This window comes from Microcaecilia unicolor, chromosome 1, assembly GCF_901765095.1.
Source record: "Microcaecilia unicolor chromosome 1, aMicUni1.1, whole genome shotgun sequence".
Taxonomy (NCBI): domain Eukaryota; kingdom Metazoa; phylum Chordata; class Amphibia; order Gymnophiona; family Siphonopidae; genus Microcaecilia; species Microcaecilia unicolor.
The window spans coordinates 758967893-758991564 of record NC_044031.1 but is presented as its reverse complement, the minus strand read 5'-3'; the positions used below and the strand labels follow the sequence as shown (position 1 = coordinate 758991564).

Sequence of the window (23672 nt, the reverse complement as noted above, 5' to 3'; positions counted from 1 at the left end):
GAAACATGCAGCACATATGTATTTCATGGTCAAACAGACATACACTTGACCACAACACAAACAACAGGTGAAAAGTCTGCAGGCGACTTCAGTGCGTTATTTGTGACTGCCATTTCTTTGTTTGCTTTTAAAAGCCTGCTATAATGTGCAAACGCTAACAGTATCTAAGCACATTATTAACAACTAGTAAAAAAGGCCCGTTTCTGACACAAATGAAACGGGCGCTAGCAAGGTTTTCCTCGGAGTGTGTATGTTTGAGAGAGTGTATGTGAGAGTGACTGTGTGTGAGAGAGAGAGTGAATGTGCGAGTGTGTGTGTGAGAGAGAAAGAGAGAGAGAGAGTGAGTCTGGGTGCGAGTGTGTCTGTGTGAGAGTGTGTGTGTGTGAGAATGAGAGTGTGTGCAAGTGCGTATGTGAGACACAGTGTGAGATAGAGAGTGTGTTTCACACAGATCCAGTGTGTGCGAGAGAGAGAGAGAGTGTGTGTGAGACACAGACTCTCTGTGAGACTGAGTGTATGAGACCAAGACAGTGTGTGAGTGACTGTGTGACACAGAGAGAGTGAATGTGATACAGTGTGAGACAGAGTGTGTGAGAGACAGTGTGTGAGAGAGAGAAAGACATTGACTGTGGGAGAGAGAGAGAGTGTGTGTGTGTGTGTGTGTGTGTGTGTGTGTGACAGAGATACCCCCCTCTCTCTCTGGTGTCAGCCCCCCCCCCTCCCTCTGTCTGGTGGCAGGCCCCCCCCTCTCTCTCTGGTGTCTGAGCGTTACTGTGCAGGACGCTGAGCTCTGGCTGTGCTTCAAGGAACTGACCAATCCTATTTAATAGAATGCACCTCCAACATTCTGAAGCCGAGAAACCTCGTGTGGTTGGTCACTTCTGCTTGTGACGAACCCGGAAGTACATGATGTCAATTCAGGAGATGGATACAGAGAGCAGGAATGCCTCAGCCATGCAGTCAGCTTCAGAATGGTGGAGGTGCCTTTTATTATATAGGATGACATATTCAAAACTGGCTCCCTAAAAACCTAAGAATGTTAGATGTTCTGTAAATATCACTGTGGAACTGGTGCCTGACCCACTCTTATTTATTTATTTGCTGCATTTTCCCACCTATTTGTAGGCTCAATGTCAGGGCCGTGCCAACACGGTAAGCGAGGTAAGCATGGCAGGGGGGCACTTCCCTCTGGGGGGCGCCGCCGCACCATGCTCACCTCGCTCGCCCTCCCCCCAACATCCCTTTTCTTTTTTTTTTCCTTTTTAAATGTACCTCCGTAGCGGTTCCGGCAGCGCAGCGTCAGTGAAGGAGGCGGCGCTCCCGACGTCGCTAGCCTTCCCTTCGCTGTGTTCCGCCTTCTTCTGACATCATTTCCTTGACGTCAAAAGAAGGCGGAACACAGCGAAGGGAAGGCTAGAGACGTCGGGAGCGCCGCCTCCTTCACTGACGCTGCGCTGCCGGAACCGCCACGGAGGTAAATTTAAAAAGAAAAGGGATGTTTGGGGGAGAGAAGAGGGCGGGCAGTTGAACAATGGGAGCGGGAGGGCAGGGGAGAGACGAGAGCATGGATGCGAAGGGGGAGGGGAGAAGAGGGCGGGCCGGGCCAGGCCAGGCCAGGCCAACTGGGACATGATGGGACATGGGAGCGAGAGGCGAGAGAGGAGCATGGATGCGAGGGGGGTCATTGAAGGGAGAGAGGGGAATTGCTGGATAGGGATTAATGGAGGGGGCAGGGGACAGAGGAGCATGGATGGGCATGGATTGGGAGGGCAGGGCTCAGGGAGAGAGGGGAATTGCTGGATAGGGATGAATGGAGGGGGCAGGGGACAGAGGAGCATGGATGGGCATGGATTGGGAGGGCAGGGCTCAGGGAGAGAGGGGAATTGCTGGAAAGGGATGAATGGAGGGGGCAGGGGACAGAGGAGCATGGATGGGCATGGATTGGGAGGGCAGGGCTCAGGGAGAGAGGGGAATTGCTGGATAGGGATGAATGGAGGGGGCAGGGGACAGAGGAGCATGGATGGGCATGGATTGGGAGGGCAGGGCTCAGGGAGAGAGGGGAATTGCTGGATAGGGATGAATGGAGGGGACAGAGGAGCATGGATGGGCATGGATTGGGAGGGCAGGGCTCAGGGAGAGAGGGGAATTGCTGGAAAGGGATGAATGGAGGGGGCAGGGGACAGAGGAGAAATTGCTGGACATAGAGGGGAGGGAAGAGAGATGAAGGAGATGAAATGAGGGAAAAGGAAGAGAGGAGAAAAACTGCACATGGATGAAGTAAATAGGCAGAAGCTGAGGACCAGAAATGAAGAAGAAAGGAGGAAAGGAAAGAAATAAATGGAAAGGAAGCCCTGGAAACGGAGTTAAGAGGACAGATAGCAGCAGAATCAGATACTGGGCCAGCATGATCAGAAAAAGAAAGTCACCAGACAAGAAAAGTAGAAAAAAAATCATTTTATTTTCATTTTAGTGTTTGGAATATGTCCACTTTGAGAATTTACATCTGCTATCTTATTTTGCAATGTATAGCAATTTGTTTCTAAGAATATTGCTGAAAATTCCTCTCAGTGTGGCAAGTGGTGAGCGATCATTTTCACGGGGGGGGGGGGGGGGGGGGGGGGGGGAGGAGGGGGACAGCCACCGCCGCCGCCAACTGATAGTCTGCAGGGGGGCGCCAGAGACCCTAGGCACAGCCCTGCTCAATGTGGCTTACGCTATGTTGCAAAAGGTATAATCATAAACAGAGTAAGAGGTTTGGTCTAATTTAACTTATTACCGTGTAAGAAATTAGGTAGATAGGTCAGTAGAATTATTTACATAACACAAAAAAACAGGTAAGATATAATGACCAATAGTGATAACGTGATTAACATAATCAAATTAGAAGGGATCAGTATTAGTTGGTTTAGATGTAGAATGGAATCAAGTCATTAAGGAGGATTTTTATTGTAAGTCTCTTCGAACAGGTGCGTCTTCAATAACTTCCGGAAGGTTGTCAAGTCATGTGTTGTTTTTATGGCATTCGGTAGTTTATTCCATGATTTTGTGCAGAGGTATGTGAAGGTAGATGCGTGTAGTGATTTGTATTTGAGTCCTCTACAATTGGGGTAGTGGAGGTTTAAGAAGGTACGTGATGAACTTTTGATGTTTCGTGCAGGTAAGTCAATTAGGTCTGACATGTATGATGGAGCTTCTCCATGGATGATTTTATGGGTTAAGGTGCAAACCTTGAATGCAATTTGATCTTTTAGTGGAAGCCAAATATCTTCATTCCCCCCTCCCTCCCTCCCTCCCCCCTAAATCTTCAGTCTAGCCACATGTGCACTGTTTATATATTCTGTTGAGGGTACTGGTCAGGTCTTTTTCTGCCGTCATTTACTACGTATGTTACTGGATTTAGAAAATAGCGATGCTTGGACACTTGGCAAATGGCAGCATATGAAGTCAAAGAATAGGCAAACTCAACTTTCAAGACACTTCCGAATCCTGGTCAAGCTGTTTCAAAAGCTGCATGACTGTCAGGCATATTTTCAAAGCACTTAGCCTTCCAAAGTTCAATAGAAACCTATGGAACTTTGGAAGGCTAAGTGCTTTGAAAATATGCCTCTGTGTTTCTATTCACTGGATAAAGCTTAATTACTGAGATATTTTCTCTGGGTTACAAAAATACTTGGGACAGCTGTGTCGAATGCTGCAAGGATTGTGGTTCTATTCACTGAATAAAGTTTAATTACTGAGCACTTGGGAAAACTGTGGCTAACGCTGCAGGACTGGGATTCTACTCATGGGCCAAAGTTGTAATTACTGAGCGGTTCTTTTACTAAAGGTTAGTACGCTCCAGATGCTAAGAAGCCCACATGTATAAATCTCTCTTATCTGCACCCTTCTCCTCCACCGCTAACTCCAGACTCCGTTCCTTTTATCTTGCTGCACCATATGCCTGGAATAGGCTTCCTGAGCCGGTACGTCAAGCTCCATCTGTGGCCGTCTTCAAATCTAAGCTAACAGCCCACCTTTTTGATGCTGCTTTTAACTCCTAACCCTTATTCACTTGTTCAGAACCCTTATTTTATCATCCTCACGTTAATATTCCCTTATCTCTTGTTTGTCCTGTTTGTCTGTCCTAATTAGATTGTAAGCTCTGTGGAGCAGGGACTGTCTCTTCATGTTCAAGTGTACAGCGCTGCGTATGTCTAGTAGCACTATAGAAATGATAAGTAGTAGTAGTAATCACCGGGATTCCGGAATCTTGCTACTCTTTGGGATTCTGCATGGAATCTTGCAACTCTTTGGGATTCCGGAATCTTGCTACTCTTTGTCCTTATCCCTTATTTGTCCTGTTTGTCTGTCCTAATTAGATTGTAAGCTCTGTCAGGCAGGGACTGTCTCTTCATGTTCAGGTGTACAGCGCTGCATACGTCTAGTAGCGCTATAGAAATGATAAGTAGTAGTAGTATGTATAAAATAGGCTTCTTAGCATTTAGAGCACAAGAAGCTTTAGTAAAAGAGCCCCTGAGGGTTTTCTTTGGACTGCTGTGCTGTGGTTCTATTTATTTTACTTACATTTCTAATCCACCTATCTGCCTAGGTACAAACATATATTCATAATAAATAAGCAGATAATCAATTCACAACTATACATCTAAAATAAATGCACATAAAATACATCATAAAACCAGCACCTCCTTGAGGCCACTGCAACTATTCATAACTAATACCGAAGGCCTGGCCAAAGAAATGAGTATTCGATATAGTGTATCTGGATTTTCAACAGGCATTTGACAAAGTACCTCATGAAAGACTCCAGAGGAAATTGGAAAGTCATGGGATAGGAGGTAGTGTCCTATTGTGGACTAAAAACTGGTTAAAAGATAGAAAACAGAGAGTAGGGTTAAATGGTCAGTATTCTCAATGGAGAAGGGTAGATAGTGGGGTTCCCCAGGGGTCTGTGCTGGGACCACTGATTTTTAACATATTTATAAATGACCTAGAGATTGGAGTAAATAGTGAGGTAATTAAATTTGCTGACGACACAAAGTTATTCAAAGTTGTTAAATTGCAAGAGGATTGGGAAAAATTACAAGAGGACCTTACGAGACTGGGAGGCTGGGTATCTAAATGGCAGATGACGTTTAATGTAAGCAAGTGCAAAGTGATGCATGTGGGAAAGAGGAAATCGAATTATAGCTACGTCATGCAAGGTTCCACGTTAGGAGTCACGGACCAAGAAAGGGATCTAGGTGTTGTCGTTGATGATACGTTGAAACCTTCTGCTCAGTGTGCTGCTGCGGCTAAGAAAGCAAATAGAATGTTAGGTATTATTAGGAAAGGAATGGAAAATAAAAACAACAATGTTATAATGTCTTTGTATCGCTCCATGGTGCAACCGCACCTTGAATATTGTGTTCAATTCTGGTCACCGCATCTCAAAAAAGATATAGTGGAATTAGAAAAGATACAGAGAAGGGTGACAAAAATGATAAAGAGGATGGGACAACTTCCCTATGAGGAAAGGCTAAAGTGGCTAGGGCTCTTCAGCTTCGAGAAAAGATAGCTGAGGAGAGATATGATAGAGGTCTATAAAATAATGAGTGAAGTGAAACAGGTAGACGTGAATCGCTTGTTTACTCTTTCCAAAAATGCTAGGACTTGAGGGCATGCAATGAAGTTACAAAGTAGTAAATTCAAAACAAATTGGAGAAAATATTTCGTCACTCAACGTGTAATTAAACTCTGAAATTCGTTGCCAGAGAATATAGTAAAAGCAGTTAGCTTAGCGGGGTTTAAAAAAGGTTTGGGTGGCTTCCTAAAGGAAAAGTCCATAGACCATTATTAAAATGGACTTGGCAAAAATCTACTGCTTATTTCTAGGATAAGCAGCATAAACTGTATTGTACTTTTTGGGGGGGGGGGGGGGGGTCTTGTACTTTTTGGGGATTGGCCACTGTTGGAAACAGGATGCTGGGCTTGATGGACCTTCAGTCTGTCCCAGTATGGCAATACTTATGTACTTATGTTATAGTTGGAAAAATGAGGGAAGAAGTGGGGCAGGAGGAAGGAGGAAGAAGCTTGGCCTCTTTCTGCATCTGCCTGAGAAAAAGTGATCAGGAGAACAGAACCAGTGGAGGATCCAGGCAGTATGACTGCAGAGAGGTGGCACCCCCAAGGCAGGTGCAGAGAGAAAGGGACGTTGACGCAGACAGCCATGGATAAAGCTGTATTATTGAATACTACTAAAAAAAGGCCCGTTTCAGGTGACCGTATATTAATCCACAGGAAATTAGAAAATATGGAAAATCAAACAAGGAACCTGAATTTAAGGTGGTTAAACTTTCCAAAATCCAAATTTGTAGCCCCCAAGGATATGTTCGCCAAATTTTTAAAGGAGGTATATAATTATCCTGAACAATCACTTCCCCCCACTGCAAAAAATTTATTACTTGGAAACAAAAACTCCTTTGCAACAAGATATTCCTAAACAGGCTACTTTACATGAATCATTGGATCTAACAAACCTTCTTGAACAATCTATAGATAACACCGAGACTAAGGCAACCTTAATTGTAACATTTGTCTTTTTACAAGATAAAGAGTCTTTGATGAGACTTTATTTTAAAAATGTTCACCCGGTATTTAAAGGAAGCAAAGTCTCGGTGTTTCTGGATATTGCTCGTTGGACCCAACAGAGGTGGAAGAAATTCCTGGATATGAAACAGGAATCTGTTAGCTCAGGGGCTGTTTTCCAACTACGTTTTCCTTGTAAGTGTATTTGGATATTCAAGGAGAAGAAATATATATTTTTTGAACCTGAACAATTGAGATCATTCCTTGATAAGAAAAGTGACTAGACCTATTCAAATAAGAGTCCCGCAAATGTATTAAAGGGAACCACTGTTTGATTTTTGTTATATATTATTTCTTATTACACCAACTTCCTTTGGTTATAACCATCTTGAATCCATTCCTCTAGAGGACTATAAACCCAATTTGGAAAAGACTTTCTTTCTAAAATATTTCCTTAATTTTTATGTATCTAAAATGGGTGTATCTGTTCAAAGAATATATCTTTGTATTAACTTTAAAATGATAAATAAAGAATTAAAAAAAAAAAAGGCCCGTTTCTCAAACCAATGAAACGGGCGCTAGCAAGGTTATCATCTAATGGCGATTATGTTTTTAAGGGAACTGTTAGGAAGAATGTGCTGTGATGATAAAGAATAATTGGGAAGGGTGTATAATGAGTAATACGGTCCAGGAATATGACGTGGATTGTTTTCTTTTTCTTTTAATCTTTGTGTTTTGTTTTAATTTTTATTTATAGTATATTTCCAAAAAGCTAAAGAGTATACAGAAATTAAAAAACTTTTATTAGAAATATGCTTGTTTACATTTGCAAGATTTCTTTATAAACAATATTTTTAGTGAAAACTTTGTTACATTGAGGGAAAAGCTTTCCTTGTTCAGGACCATCTATGACTTTTACAATTGCATCAGAAGAGTTTCGAACTCTTGAAAATGCTACATTCAGGTGCCCATCTGTAAACACTGGTTCTGGGAGGAAAATGCCAACTTTGTGACTTGTTAATTGTCATTGTAAAAGCCAATTTCACAGGAAATTCTTTTCGACGTAATGTAAATGGGAGGTCAGTGTTAGATGGGGTTAGTTCAATATGTGGGATAAAAACAGTAATCCCTGCAGCTGACCCAGTGATTGAGGTTAGTTTTCACGTTTTTCACTATTAAGCGAGTTCCATTACATAAACCTCGCTTGGTATTTAAATTCCTGACTAGGATAATTATGGCTCCAATTTTTAAATGCAGTTTATGGCAAGGCATTCCAGTTGGAGTTTGTTCATGAAGGAATTCTACAGGATATAACTGATGTTCCTCATCATTGGAGTCATGAATGGAGTCCGAACTTAAATTTTTTTTTGTTGTTACATTTGTACCCTGTGCTTTCCCACTCATGGTAGGCTCAATGTAGCAATGGAGGGTTAAGTGACTTGCCCAGAATCACAAGGAGCTGCCTGTGCCTGAAGTGGGAATCAAACTCAGTTCCCCAAGACCAAAGTCCACCACCCTAGGCCACTCCTCCACTGTTAATGTGGCCGCGCAGGCTTCTGCTTCTGTGAGTCTGACGTCCTGCACGTACGTGCAGGACGTCAGACTCACAGAAACAGAAGCCTGCGCACCCTTCTACATGGAATGTTGCTAGTGGAATAGCAACATTCCATGTAGAATCTCCAATAGTAGCAACATTCCATGTAGACTCTCCAATAGTATCTATTTTATTTTAGTTACATTTGTACCCTGCGCTTTCCCACTCATGGCAGGCTCAATGCGGCTTACATGGGGCAATGGAGGGTTAAGTGACTTGCCCAGAGTCACAAGGAGCTGCCTGTGCCTGAAGTGGGAATCGAACTCAGTTCCTCAGTTCCCCAGGACCAAAGTCCACCACCCTAACCACTAGGCCACTCCTCCACTGTTGCTACTATTTGAGATTCTACATGGAATGTTGCTATTCCACTAGCAACATTCCATGTAGAAGTCGGCCCTTGCAGATAATCAATGTGGCCGCACAGACTTCTGCTTCTGTGAGTCTGACAGGACATCAGACTCACAGAAACAGAAGCCTGCACAGCCTTCTACATGGAATGTTGCTAGTGGAATAGCAACATTCCATGTAGAATCTCCAATAGTAGCAACATTCCATGTAGACTCTCCAATAGTATCTATTTTATTTTAGTTACATTTGTACCCTGCGCTTTCCCACTCATGGCAGGCTCAATGCGGCTTACATGGGGCAATGGAGGGTTAAGTGACTTGAGTCACAAGGAGCTGCCTGTGCCTGAAGTGGGAATCGAACTCGGTTCCTCAGTTCCCCAGGACCAAAGTCCACCACCCTAACCACTAGGCCACTCCTCCACTGTTGCTACTATTTGAGATTCTACATGGAATGTTGCTATTCCACTAGCAACATTCCATGTAGAAGTCGGCCCTTGCAGATCACCAATGTGGCCGCGCAGGCTTCTACATGGAATGTTGCTAGTGAAATAGCCTAAAGAGAATCCACATATAGTGGAGAACTCAATAGATCCCACGGGCCGTGAAACAAGAAATAAAGAGGTGGGAAAAAAAGTCAGGCTATCCAAAGATGGAACCAAATGTTTTTATGTAAAAAAACAAAATTTTATTAATCTTTAAACAAATAATGATATAATAAGAACACATTAAAATTGACTCGACACAACGTATGCTAGATATACGAACGGCTAAATAGTGCTTCTATTTTACTTCTCCACATATATAGGTACGTAATGACGTTCTTACGTATGACAGACACACGGATGACTATAGAGCGATCTGTTTTTTTCATTTCATTGATCAGCTGATACCAGCGTCATCCAGGGTTTGCGAGTTTCTTTCGCGCCTTTTTTGTCATTTAAACTGTCATGTAATTCAGGTTTTCTTTCATCATTACCTTTGAGATCACCGCGACAGACGGTCCATTTGCATAACGGTCTTTTTTAAGGTATGTGTCTTGAGCTCTTTTTTCTTTCTCTTTTTAAACACATGCGGCTCGCGGCTCTCGCGCCGCCGCGATTTACCACATTTTTTTAATATTTATGCAGTCCGTAGTTTCTTTTCTATTAACAACACACAATATGGAGGTCCTTTTCCAATATATTTGTAGCCAATTTTATGTTTTGAGCTACTTGAATGTTCCAACCCCGGACCAGTGCTGCACAAAGGTTTAATAGGCAGATTATATACTCTCTCTATTTTATCTAATTAAACTACTTGGCGTGTCTCAATGGCTAGATCTCTATATATATATTTTTGTCACGTTCATACTATCCTTCTTTTTGTATATGTATACATTTTGAGCTACTCTGATGTTTCAATCCCGAACCAGTGTTGCATAAAGGTTCAATAGGCAAATCACATGTTTTTCATAAATGTTTATTCACATCATTTTTATATGGTTTGTTTTTCCATTTAAATTTTCTTTGTTTTCTACAGACCAATTTTAGGATCTCACTTGCAGATCCTTGGAATCTTTTAGCTGCGTTACGAGATTACTTTTGAATTATCATACTTAATCTCAATTTGACTAATAAGGTTAGTTTTTTTTTCATTTAACCTCTTACTCCCATGTATGTATATATATTTGTTTTTTCCTTATAAAGGTCATTTAATATATTATTCAATACATACATACATGTATAGTTTTCAATAGGCCTCATATTTACATAATCTTATTTATTTATTATTTTTTTATTTGTGATATTGATATGTTGTTTTCATAATCTATATATGTTCTTCCTTCAGTATAATTCTGTTTGTATAATATTATCATTATTATATTATATATATATTTCTTTGAGATTATTTTTGTGATATATATATAGTTTTTTTAAATATATAATTTTTTGATAATCTATACATGTTCCTCTTTCAGTATAATTCTTTTTGTATGTTATTATTATTTACATTTTCATATGTTTAATTTATTTACCAATTAATTCATTTATTTACCGTTTGTTTATGTTTATAGACTCCTGATGTAGGCCTTTCGGCCGAAACACAACGTTGTGTCGAGTCAATTTTAATGTGTTCTTATTATATCATTATTTGTTTAAAGATTAATAAAATTTTGTTTTTTTACATAAAAACATTTGGTTCCATCTTTGGATAGCCTGACTTTTTTTCCCACCTCTTTATTTCTTGTTTCACGGCTAGTGAAATAGCAACATTCCATCTAGAATCTCCAATAGTAGCAACATTCCATGTAGAATGTCCAATAGTAGCAACATTCCATGTAGAATCTCCAATAGTATCTATTTTATTTTTGTTACATTTGTACCCTGCGCTTTCCCACTCATGGCAGGCTCAATGCGGCTTACATGGGGCAATGGAGGGTTAAGTGACTTGCCCAGAGTCGCAAGGAGCTGCCTGTGCCTGAAGTGGGAATCCAACTCAGTTCCTCAGGACCAAAGTCCACCACCCTAACCACTAGGCCACTCCTCCACCTTCTAAAATATTTAGAACAGCCTAATTTATTTTGTCAACATGTGCATTTTTGGGGCAAAGAATAGCCTTTTTAGCAAAGTTGTAAACAGTATCTGCGGTACTTTTTTCTCCAAAAACGGCATTAACTATATCGCCGTCACAAATGTGCTTCTGTGGGATTTCGATAATACCTTTGAAACCGTCTGGACATGGAAGATTTCCGTCTGCTAAAGTAATAAGCCAGTTGTTGAAATCTGGGTCTACAGGGCGGACATTGTTGTTTAATTTTAGCATTTCAATTTTTTTCCATAGTTTATTTAACTTAATGCTGGCTTCAATAATGTGAGCTCGATCACCGTGTGGTACCACTGGTAGAGTTTGTCGAAAATCTCCACCAAGGAGAAGAACTTTCCCGCCAAATGGTTTCTGATTGTTCGTGATGTCTACAGCAGTAAGTGCCACACTGGGTGCCATAGTTGACTCATCCCAAATAAGGATTTTAGCATCTCTAATGATGGAAGCATCATTTGATGTTAATCTGATACTTGATGTTGACGTTTCCAGTAGAGAAACAGATAACTTAAACTGTGAATGATAAGTTCGTCCTTCTGGAAGGAGGTTTGCAGCAATTCCCGTAGAAGCAGCAGGTAGTGCAATTCCTCCATCTCCTCGGATGGAGCTCAGGATAGTATTATACTTATACGTTTTTCCACTTCCAGCAGGACCGTCTAGGAAGAAGCACTTGTGGGTCATGTTTTTTGTATTGCAGCCAGAAAAGTATTTATTTATTTATTTTATTTGTATCCCACATTTTCCCACCTATTTGCAGGCTCAGTGTGGCTTACATTGCTCTGCCCTGGCTATTGCCATGACTGAATAGAAATACAGTAACACAGTGGAATAAAACATTAAGTATAACAAGATCAATAATGAAATAACAGTTAAAACAGTAATGTACTAGAGTTTAAGTGATGGGTCGTTATGATATGTTCTATTGAAGAGATAGGTCTTCAGTGATTTCCAAAAATTGATAAGGTTACTTATTTTTTTCACATCAAGTGGTAATGCATTCCAAAGCTGCATTCCTATGTAAGAAAAACTGGATGAATGTATTAACTTATACTTTAGTCCTTTGCCGCTAGGGAAGTGAACATTTAGGAATGTGCGTGAAGATCTGAGCATAGTATGAAATGCTTCCCTTTGCTCGTTATTTAGTTTTTCTACCATTTGTTCAGCTTTCTGCTTTTCATCGCCAACATTGAAGGCAAGTTTAGGATCTTCTATTCTGTGGACGATTATTGGTAAACCAAAGTGTTCAAGTTTTTTGCCATGTGTAGTCAGAACGGCTTGGATTTTCTGAAGGTACAATTGTTCACAAATCGAGCAATCACCTTTGCAACCATGGATGTGTTGAAAATCTTGTGTCATATTAAGTTTGTATTTTTGGAAAATTTGAAAAGTATTTGATGGTACGGCAAAAACATAAATGTATGCAAAAAGGTGTTTGATTTGCTGCGGCGTGCTGCATGTGAGTGCATCGTCTAAGGTGTTCTCCCACAGAGCTTCATCGTCAGTGAGCCCCATTTTCTTGGCTGCATCTTGAAATGTATTATAAAGAACACATGCAACTGTTTTTAAGTCTTCAAAGGACTTAACCTCTGGTTTGTGTAGTAGAATTAGCCTTAAACAGTAATGCTCAGGGTCCGCTGAAAAATGAACTGCATACATTCTCCCAATTGTTTTGTCATGTCCTGCTTTTCTACATTTCCACTTTCGTTCTCTTTTGTCGAAAGTATAGTACATAGGAATATCTACATACAAAATGGTTTTTGGAGGATCCTCTTCTGCATTAAGTTTAAACCTATGAGGAAAGGCTAAAGCGGCTAGGGCTCTTCAGCTTGGAGAAAAGGCGGCTGAGGGGAGATATGATAGAGGTCTATAAAATAATGACTGGAGCTGAATGGGTAGATGTGAAGCGTCTGTTCACGCTTTCCAAAAATACTAGGACTAGGAGGCATGCGATGAAGCTACAGTGTAGTAAATTTAAAACAAATCGGAGAAAATTCTTCTTCACTCAACGTGTAATTAAACTCTGGAATTCGTTGCCAGAGAATGTGGTAAAAGTGGTTAGCTTAGCGGAGTTTAAAAAAGGTTTGGACGGCTTCCTAAAGGAAAAGTCCATAGACTGTTATTAAATGGACTTGGGGAAAATCCACTATTTCTGGGATAAGCAGTATAAAATGTTTGTACATTTTTGGGATGTTGCCGGGTATTTGTGACCTGGATTGGCCACTGTTGGAAACAGGATGCTGGGCTCGATGGACCTTTGGTCTTTCCCAGTATGGCAATACTTATGTACTTATGTACGCTGTTAAAGTAGTGTCCCTGGTTTTTTCTACTGCAGCCTCAACTTCGTTAGGGTGAAAAGCAATGCTTTGTTGATCTGGTAAGTGTACGTCCAATCTCTGGATAGTATGTGATTGGTGATGTATTTCAAAACCGTTTAATCGCCATGCAGTTAACATATCTAGAGTCAGTAAACGTTTTAATTTCATCATGTTGTAAAGTTTGGTGCTCTGTAATAACCACATTGGTCTTTATAGACATATTTAAAGAGGCACTTGACACTTTTAACAGATGCACATACTTCCACATTTATATGGGAATTGTACTTTTAAAGTAAGTAAGGGTTATAAGGGACTGTTATTAATGAATTTTCCATTTAAGAGTATACCGACACCGTTATCTTTATTTTGTGCTGTGTCACAGGGTTTTTTTTCTTTTGGATTTCCAATTGTTTTGCGTTTGAAATCTGTTATATTTTGTGTAGTCGTTCTTCGTTGCTTGTCTGTCATTTCTGCAAGTCTTTTCCGCCTTAAATCTTTTCGTCTTTGTCATGTTGTTTGTCTCTTGTTTCTCTGTCATTTGTTTAAGTCTTTCATGTTCTCCTTTTTCTATTTGTTGCTCTTTCTTCTTCTGTCATTTTTTCAAATCTCTTGCGTTGTATAGCAGTGTTCCTTGTTCTGTGTGTTTGTCTCCGTTCGTCCGTCATTTCAGCAATTCTGTGCCTTTCTGAATCGGCGTTTTTGTCATTTACTTGCACTTTCCTCATCAGTCATCTTTTGCATCCTGGACCTTTTTCTTGCAGTGGCTTTTTGACTTTCATGTGCCTTTTTCGTTGTGCTTCACCTCTTTTTCTTTTAACTTCAGCCTTCTCCTCAGCAGTTAGTGTTCTTTTTCTAGTCATGTGATGTTCACCATGTTGGAATGTGTCTCTGATTGTTGTTTGTGAGCTACAGTACATTGGACTGTGCCTCTGCTTCTCCTCGGTGCCCTGTCTTCCCCTCCATGTGCTGCAATTCTTCCCTACACTCTCATCCTCTCCGATGCAATCCATGTGCAGTGATTCTCCTATGCCGTTCCTTCCCCTCCGTCTCCAGCGATTGTGGCCTCTATATTATGTGCACCGATTCTCCTATGTTCTCCCCTCCCCTTGCCTCCCATATCCTGCAATTTGCCTGTGCGCGAGTGTGTGTGTGTGAGAGAGAAAGACTGAGAGTGAGTGTGACACAGTAAGAGAGAGAGAGAGAGTGTGTGTGTGTGTGAAAGAGAGAGATTGTGTGTGTGTGTGACAGAGAGAGATTGTGTGTGAGAGAGAGACAATGTGTTAGAGAGAGAGTGTGTTTGCAAGAGAGATAGAGTATGTGTGAGAGAGATGTGTTAGAGAGAGAGTGTGATTGCGAGAGAGTTAGAGTGTGTGAGAGATAGAGACAGAGTGTGTGTGTGTGAGAGATAGAGACAGTGTGCAAGAGAGAGTGTGTGTGTGTGTGTGTGTGTGAGAGACAGACTTTGTGTGTGTGTGAGAGAGAGACACACAGACAGACAGACAGACAGACAGACTCTGTGTGTGTCTGTGTGAGAAAGTGAGAGAGAGCAAGAGAGAGTGCGTGACAGTGATTGCACTGTCTGTGTGTTTTGTATCTTTTTCTTTTTTTAAATATTATCCTGTTTTTTCTGTTATATATAAATTTATGTGCTGTGTCGTCTGCTGGGTACTTCGCGGTTCCATGTCTGCCTAACGTCAGCTCAGCTTGCCTCCGGCTTTCCCTTCCCTCTCATTGTTTCGCGTTCTCACATCATAACGTCTTTTTGCGAGTGCGGGACAGTGAGGGGGAACGTAGCGTTGTAGGCTGCTGTCCTCCGCCTCTCAGTCTCGCGCCATTGCTTACTGCATTCGCCCGCATCCCGCCATCCTGCTGCCTAAATTGTACCTCGAAGTTCCATCGCTGTCTGTCTGTCTGTTTTCGTAACATCCCCTAACGTCAGTTCAGCCCGCCTCCAGCGTTCCCTTCCCTCTCACTGTTCCGCCCTCTGACATCATTACATTTTGACGCGAGGGCGTGGCAGTGAGGGGGAACAGAACACTGGAGGCTGGCTGACGTCATTTGATGTTACGAACCCAGGCAGCCAGACAGCGATGGAACGTTGGAGGTGCAAATTATTACATAGGATTCTCTGCTCTTACATGTTGCTCATTGATGTGATTTGGTGATTCTCCAAGTTACCTGACAAAGAGTCCACTAGTTCCTTGACAGTCTCCGCGTGACCAAAGCGTGCAGCCACCACAGCTGGGTTGTTATCATCTGGTTCTGTTGAAAATTCCACAAGAGCGTCCTGAAGCAGATACCGCACTGTCTGAACATCCCCGTAAGCAGCTGCCACACTGAGAAGATGACACTGACAAGACAGAATATAAGACATCTTATCTAGTGCTGCAGGTTTCTCATTTTCCCACCTTTCTCACCATTTAAGTTACAACAATTTTTATTGATGACAATGCAAACAAACAATCAACTCAGATGAATGTTACAAGAGCAATAAACATAGCCAAACAAGAGTATGCATATCCGATTATAGGAACAGAAGACATCCTGTCATCAATCCTTTTACATGAACGGAATTCGAACATGCGTGGGATAAACATAAAGGAATCCTGTTCAAAAGGAATGGATCCTCAGGAGCTTAGCCAAGATTGGGTGGCAAAACCGGTGGCGGGAGGTGGAGATGGTGCTGGGCAGACATATAGTCAGAGCCGGTGGTGGGAGGCGGGGCAGGTGGTTGGGAGGCGGGGATAGTGCTGGGCAGACTTATACGGTCTGTGCCAGAGCCGGTGGTGGGAGGCGGGGCGGGGATAGTGCTGGGCAGACTTATACGGTCTGTGCCAGAACCGGTGGTGGGAGGCGGGGCGGAGATAGTGCTGGGCAGACTTATAAGGTCTGTGCCAGAACCGGTGGTGGGAGGCGGGACTGGTGGTTGGGAGGCGGGGATAGTGCTGGGCAGACTTATACGGTCTGTGCCAGAGCCGGTGGTGGGAGGTGGGGCTGGTGGTTGGGAGGCGGGGATAGTGCTGGGCAGACTTATACGGTCTGTGCCAGAGCTGGTGGTGGGAGGCGGGGCGGGGATAGTGCTGGGCAGACTTATACGGTCTGTGCCAGAGCCGGTGGTGGGAGGCGGGGCGGGGATAGTGCTGGGCAGACTTATACGGTCTGTGCCAGAGCCGGTGGTGGGAGGCGGGGCGGGGATAGTGCTGGGCTGACTTATAAGGTCTGTGCCAGAACCAGTGGTGGGAGGCGGGACTGGTGGTTGGGAGGCGGGGATAGTGCTGGGCAGACTTATACGGTCTGTGCCAGAGCCGGTGGTGGGAGGCGGGACTGGTGGTTGGGAGGCGGGGATAATGCTGGGCAGACTTATAAGGTCTGTGCCAGAACCGGTGGTGGGAGGCGGGACTGGTGGTTGGGAGGCGGGGATAGTGCTGGGCAGACATACGGTCTGTGCCAGAGCCGGTGGTGGGAGGCGGGACTGGTGGTTGGGAGGCGGGGCTAGTGCTGGGCAGACTTCTACGGTCTGTGCCCTGAAAAGGACAGGTACAAATCAAAGTAAGTTATACACAAAAAGTAGCACATATGAGTTTATCATGTTGGGCAGACTGGATGGACCGTGCAGGTCTTTCTCTGTCGTCATCTACTATGTTACTATGAAGCGTTTAATCCCCCCCCCCCCCAACTTCCCAACCCTCTCTCAACCCACCCTACCTACCATTATAAAACTAGCATAGCAGATACCTTTCTCACCATTTAATATTTCTACCCTGCACATCTAGTACAAAGATAATTTTCTTTACACTTCCTTATTGATCATGACTTTCCAAATATTTCAGTTTCCTTGCCTAGGCCCCTCCAGTGTTGCTCTTCTGCCAACGTTACATGGTTTGCTCTTAGTAATCTCAGCTACCCCTCCCTCCAAGTTTCCAAGTTTATTTAGTATTTGATATAATGCTAACTGGTTAATACTATCGCAGAGGTATATGTTAAAAAAAATATGTATACAGAAAAATTACATAATAAAAGATTATAACATCTAGTTGTAGGGAGGTACATAAAATTACAAAGAACGAACCTTTACTTTACTCCATATTGTAATCTGAAGGCCTCAGCTATTTAGTTACATTAATACGTTTTCCTAAAATAGTGACTTTTTAATCCAGACTTGAATTCTGAGCGTATCACCTGCATGAGCCGCTTAGGCCCTGCAGAAAGGGCTCTCAAACTCAAGCCTCACGTGCCACAGTGAATCACATGGCAAGCCCCAAGGTTGCCTTTCTTTTGTTTCTGGATACTGTTTATAGCTCAGCACTCAACAGTGGAGAAGACCAAACAGCAGCTCACACCAAAGATGTCCAAATACACTTTGGGGCCTATTTTCAAAGTACTTAGACTTCTAAAGTTCCACAATAACCTGTGATACCAGAAGACTGGAGGGTGGCCAATGTAACGCCGCACGTCCATTTTCGGCAAAAATTTTTAAAAAGGCATTTTTGGTACGTGCACTACAAAATATTTCTGCGTGTGCCCAAAACCTGCGCCTACACTATCGCAAGCCACTTTTTACCACGGCTTAGTAAAACGGACCCCTCAGTGCAGGACGTCAGACTCAGAAACGGAACGAAGGACGGAGAGGACCTCGGCTGGCGGGGGTTGGGGTCCCCCGCCAGCAAAGGTAGGCGACGGCGGGTTGGTGGCGGGAAGGGGTTGGGGTCGAGAGGGTCATTGGTAGGGGGGTCCAGGGCCAAATCTACGGGGGCCCAGGCCCCACGTAGCTACGCCCCTGGTACTGACACCTAACCAGAGAATACACAGCTGGATGTCACCACAGACCTATTTTAAGGTTCTCTTCTGACCACCTCCAAAAAAGCTTAGCATCTGTGCTTATAAGTCCTAATCAATCAGGAAACACCAATCCCGTGAAAGGGTAAAGAAACATAGCGGAGAAATAACCTTCAGCACGACATTCTCCTACCTTTTCTGGCTTTCCTAGGTCCTCCTCAAAGGCCGACCTGATCAGCTCTTCAGCCTTGCTGTTGTCTCCCTCCTTGTAAGCTGCCTCAATGTTTTCCAGCAAAGGAGACTGATGAGCGGAGACATCACCCAGTGCAGACTGCTTGCTTCCCATGTCTACGGTACCTTGGGGATAAAATTTTATTTACTGTTTTTTTGGCAGCTTCCAAAAACAAGATACCCAGATAATCATTAATCACACATCACGGAGCAAACCAAAGAAATGAAAAAAGGTCTCAGCGCAGTCCAGGATCCATTAAACTCCCGCTAACCATCCACTAAAATTCATTTGTGATCAGGCAGAATCAATGTGCAGGTATCAAACACTGAAAGCCTCCTCTTTGCCTGCCCAGGTTTATCATAGGAATCTTAAAAAATAAACAGTTTCTCAATAAGAACGTTGTCCTTAAAGTGGAGCAACTTTTGATCACAATAACATTTTTTTTCACTAAACCCTAGCATAGAGCAAAAATCTATAACTGGCGATAAATATGCATGAATAATGCAACGTCTGAATTTATCAATACATTCTAGCATTCTGCATGAATTATTAAATGCATCCCAGTCACTGGGATATCCTAGATGGCTCCAGAGAGTCAAACCATTAAATTCTTTCCAGGATGGGCTTCTGCTGAGCTCATGAAGGACGAATCACAGCAGGAATCAAAAGGTTCAGCTCATGTCAGATAAAGCTCTTTCCTGTGACCTGTTAAAAGCCATTTGTTCACTCTCTCTCTCTCTCTCTGTGTTAATCAGGTCTCTTGTGTCTCTGGGTAAGTGAATTACAGCATGGCATGCGAGATGGAAAGGTGAATGAGAAAAGGATGGAAAAGCTGAGCTATTCTAGCCTCTATCTGTATGCTAAAGAAAAGCACTATAATTCAATTTTTAAGGAATAAAACACTTGAGGACCTTATAAATTTGTTGCTGTTGTTATTATTACAGTTAGCTCAGGCCTTTTCATTATAGACCATAGTGAGACAGGGATATACCCTAGTGTACCTGAATCTATCTCATAGTAACATAGTAAATGACGGCAGATAAAAACATGTACGGTCCATCCAGTCTGCCCAACAAGGTAAACTCATTTTACATGGCATGTGATACTTTATATGTATACCTGAGTTTGATTTGTCCTTGTCATTCTCAGGGCGTAGACCATAGAAGTCTGCCCAGCACTGTTCTTGTACTAAAAGTTCTGAAGATTCTAGAATCCTAAAGAGTTACAAGATTCCGGAATCCCAATTAGTAGCAACATTCCATGTAGAACTCCAAAGAGTAACATAGTAAATGACGGCAGATAAAGACCTGCACGGTCCATCCAGTCTGCCCAACAAGATAAACTCATTTTACATGGTATGTGATATATATAAACCGGCGAAAAAAACAAGTGAAAGCTTATAGTACCATACAGTGGAGGATGGTTCCAGTTGAGTAGTCTAGTAGTTACAGAAGTAGGCTGAGAAACAAAGAAGACAGAATTCAAATCCTGCTTCTCCCCCTGACCTTCTTATGACTTTGGGCAAGTTACTTCACCCTCCAAGCCCACTTTGATGTGTACATATACCTGAGTTTGATTTGTCCTTGCCATTTTCAGGACACAGACCGTAGAAGTTTGCCCAGCACTGTTCTTGTACGAAACGTTCTGAAGCTAACGTCGAAGTCTCTTAAAATTTACATTCCAGGCCATCCATATCTATTCAGTCACGATCGGGGTGTACACCGTAGAAGTCTGCCCAGCACCGGTTTTGCTAAGATTCCGTAGATCCATTCCTTCTAAACAGGATTCCTTCATGTTTATCTCACACGTTTGAATTCCATTACCGTTTTCATCTCCACCACCTCCCGCAGGAGGGCATTCCACGTATCTCAAGAGGGCTTGGAGGGTGAAGTAACTTGCCCAAAGTCATAAGGAGGTCAGGGGGAGAAGCAGGATTTGAATTCTGGCTTCTTTCTTTCTCAACCTACTTCTGTAACTACTAGACTACTCAACTGGGACCATCCTCCACTGTATAGTACTATAAGCTTTCACTTGTTTTTTTCCCCGGTTTATATATAAATACGTAAGTATTGCCATACTGGGAAAGACCAAAGGTCCATCAAGCCCAGCATCCTGTTTCCAACAGTGGCCAATCCAGGTCACAAATACCTGGCAAGACCCCAAAAAAGTACGAAACATTTTCTACTGCTTATCCCAGAAATAGTGGATTTTCCCCAAGTCCATTTAATAATGGTCTATGGATTTTTTCTTTAGGAAGCCATCCAAGCCTCCAGAACCTCCCTCCCAAATTTTCCTAAGTCATTGGTACCCGCATGTACCAAGGCAGCCAGCTCCTTCTCAGCACTATCTAAGATCCTGTCTAGGCGATGTGTGAGGTTCGCCACATTCTCAGCAGGCTAGTGGTACAGAAAAGGGGTTACTGACTTTGATGTGTACATATTATTCAATAAAAAGGTGAAGGATACAGGCCAATTCGGCACGTGTTGGCACCTACGTGGCTTAGTAAAAGGGCCCCTCAGTAAGGTGTCATTAGGAAGGGAAGAGGAGGATAGGAACTGGCCACACATCGCCATGATAAAAAGGTGCCCACCCATAGCTTACGCACTAGGGCTAATGACAGTGATAGCGATAGGGCAAAACCTTCAGAAGATAACATCTTTGATGCAGCCATAGTCCATAGGGAATTTGTTCATGAACCCTACAACAGGAGATAAACCCCAGAAACTAATTTTAAAAAATTGAGAGGACTAAAAATCTGTTCAGAGTGCTCCTGGAGATAACAAGGAGATAACGTACTGTTAATATTATGCTATAAACGGTGTGTTTGATTACAGAGGGTACACAAAGAGCTTCCCAGAAAATGGAGAAACAAAGAAAAATATTAAAGGAAATGCTGGAAAAGGCAACTGATGCAAATATACAATCCCAGATGGCCAAATTTAAGAACGGTATCTTGACTGAGGATGTTTTAAAAACAAGTGCACAGGTACAAATCAAAGTAGGGTATACACAAAAAGCAGCAAATATGAGTTATCTTGTTGGGCAGACTGGATGGACCGTGCAGGTCTTTTTCTGCCGTCATCTACTATGTTACTATCCAGCTTATAATCGAAAGACAAAAACGCCTATATTGCAACCTAAATCGGGAGATAGGCGTTTATCTCCCAAAAACGAATAATGCGGTATAATCGAAAGCCGAACTGGGACGTTTTCAACTGCACTCCATCGCGGAAGCGTACAAAGTTGACGGGGGCGTGTCGGAGGCGTGGTGAAGGCGGGACTGGGGCGTGGTTATCACCCGAACAGAGATGGGCGCCTTTCGCCGATAATGGAAAAAAAGTATGCGTTTGTAGCTAGAATTTAGGGCACTTTTCCTGGACCCTGTTTTTTCACGAATAAGGCCCCAAAAAGTGCCCTAAATGACCAGATTACCACCAGAGGGAATCGGGGATGACCTCCCCTGACTCCCCCAGTGATCACTAACCCCCTCCCACCACAAAAAAATGATGTTTCACAACTTTTTATTTTCACCATCAAATGCCATACCCACCTCCCTGGCAGCAGTATGCAGGTCCCTGGAGCAGTTGTTAGGGGGTGCAGTGGACTTCAGGCAGGTGGACCCAGGCCCATCCCCCCCTACCTGTTACAATTGTGCTGCTTAATGCTTAGTCGTCCAACCCCCCCAAACCCACTGTACCCACATGTAGGTGCCCCCCTTCACCCTTTAGGGCTATAGTAATGGTGTAGACTTGTGGGCAGTGGGTTTTGAGGGGGATTTGGGGGGCTCAACACACAAGGGAAGGGTGCTATGCACCTGGGAGCTCTTTTACCTTTTTTTTTTGTTTTTGTAAAAGTGCCCCCTAGGGTGCCCGGTTGGTGTCCTGGCATGTGAGGGGGACCAGTGCACTACGACTCCTGGCCCCTCCCACGAACAAATGCCTTGGATTTATTCGTTTTTGAGCTGGGCGCTTTCATTTTCCATTATCGCTGAAAAACAAAAACGCCCAGCTCACAAATTGTCGAATAAAACATGGACGTCTATTTTTTTCGAAAATACGGTTCGGTCCGCCCCTTCATGGACCCGTTCTCGGAGATAAACGCCCATGGAGATAGACGTTTTCGTTCAATTATGCCCCTCCACGTAAGTGAGCGATGCTGCAGAAAGAGAGCTAGAGGAAGAAAAAGGAGAGCACAGTACACACAGCAGTTGGGATGAGGCAACAGGAAAGGTATCAGCAAAAGATGTGGTAGGAACGGAGAAAGGAGTTCCAGAAATGCAAGGGTTTGATAAATAAAAGAGAGGCTCAGAAGAAATGAGGGAAGGAAGGAAGAAATGTAAGAGAAAAATCAGGAGGTAGAGGATTTAACACCTGAGCTGCTGGTCTATTGGACAGAAAACAAAGGGAAGGGTTAAATGACCATTTCTCTCAATGAAAGAGGGTGACTAGTGGAGTATCACAGGGATCTGTACTGGGACCGGTACTCTTTAACATATTTACAAATGATCTTGAAATCAGAAAAAGTGAGGTGATTAAATTTGCAGATGACACAAAACTGTTCAAAGTTACTAAAACACATGTGGACTGTGAAAAACTGATGGAAGACCTTAGGAAGCTAGAAGACTGGCAGTGGCGTTCCTAGGGGGGGCGGACACCTGGGGCGGCGCCCCGCCACCCCCCCCCCCCCAGGTGCAGCACCCTCCCCCCCCCCCCCCGATGCAGCGCGGACCCCCCCCCCCCCCGGGTGCACGCCGCTGGGGGGGGGGGGTGCCGCAGCGCGCGCCTGCTCAGAGTTCCCTGACTTCGCCCGTTCGCTGCAGCTCCCTCTGACCCGGAACAGGAAGTAACCTGTTCCAGGGCAGAGCAGAGGGAGCTGCAGCGAACGCGCGAAGTCAGGGAATTCAGAGCAGGCGCGCGCCACGGCACCCCCCAGCGGCGTGCACCCGGGGCGGACCGCCCCCACCTTGGTACGCCACTGAAGACTGGGCATCCAAGTGGCAGATGAAATTTAATGTGAACAAATGCAAAATGATGCACATTGGGAAGAATAATCCAAATCATAGTTACCTGCTGCTAGAAGTCAGCACCCAAAAAAAAAAAAAAGATCTGGGTGTCAACGTAGACAATACGCTGAAATCTTCTGCCCAGTGTGCGGCAATGGCAAATAAAAGTAATCAGGATGCAGTAACGTCCACCAGGACGGGGTGGTGGGGGCGGTTCACCCCAGGTGCAGGCAGCACAGGGGTGCACGGAGCTGTCGTGCAG

General features: G+C 43.5%; 1 protein-coding gene across 1 annotated transcript in view; it reads right to left on the bottom strand.

Annotated features, from left to right (window-relative positions):
- LRRK1 (leucine rich repeat kinase 1) overlaps positions 1-23672 on the bottom strand; it is a 246932-nt gene that overhangs the window by 160215 nt on the left and 63045 nt on the right. Inside the window, exons 3-4 of the mRNA XM_030189745.1 lie at positions 18370-18533; positions 15579-15750 (exon numbers count right to left, since the gene is read on the bottom strand). Of these exons, the coding sequence (XP_030045605.1) occupies positions 15579-15750; positions 18370-18533 (336 nt within the window). The remainder of the gene's footprint in view (positions 1-15578; positions 15751-18369; positions 18534-23672) is intronic.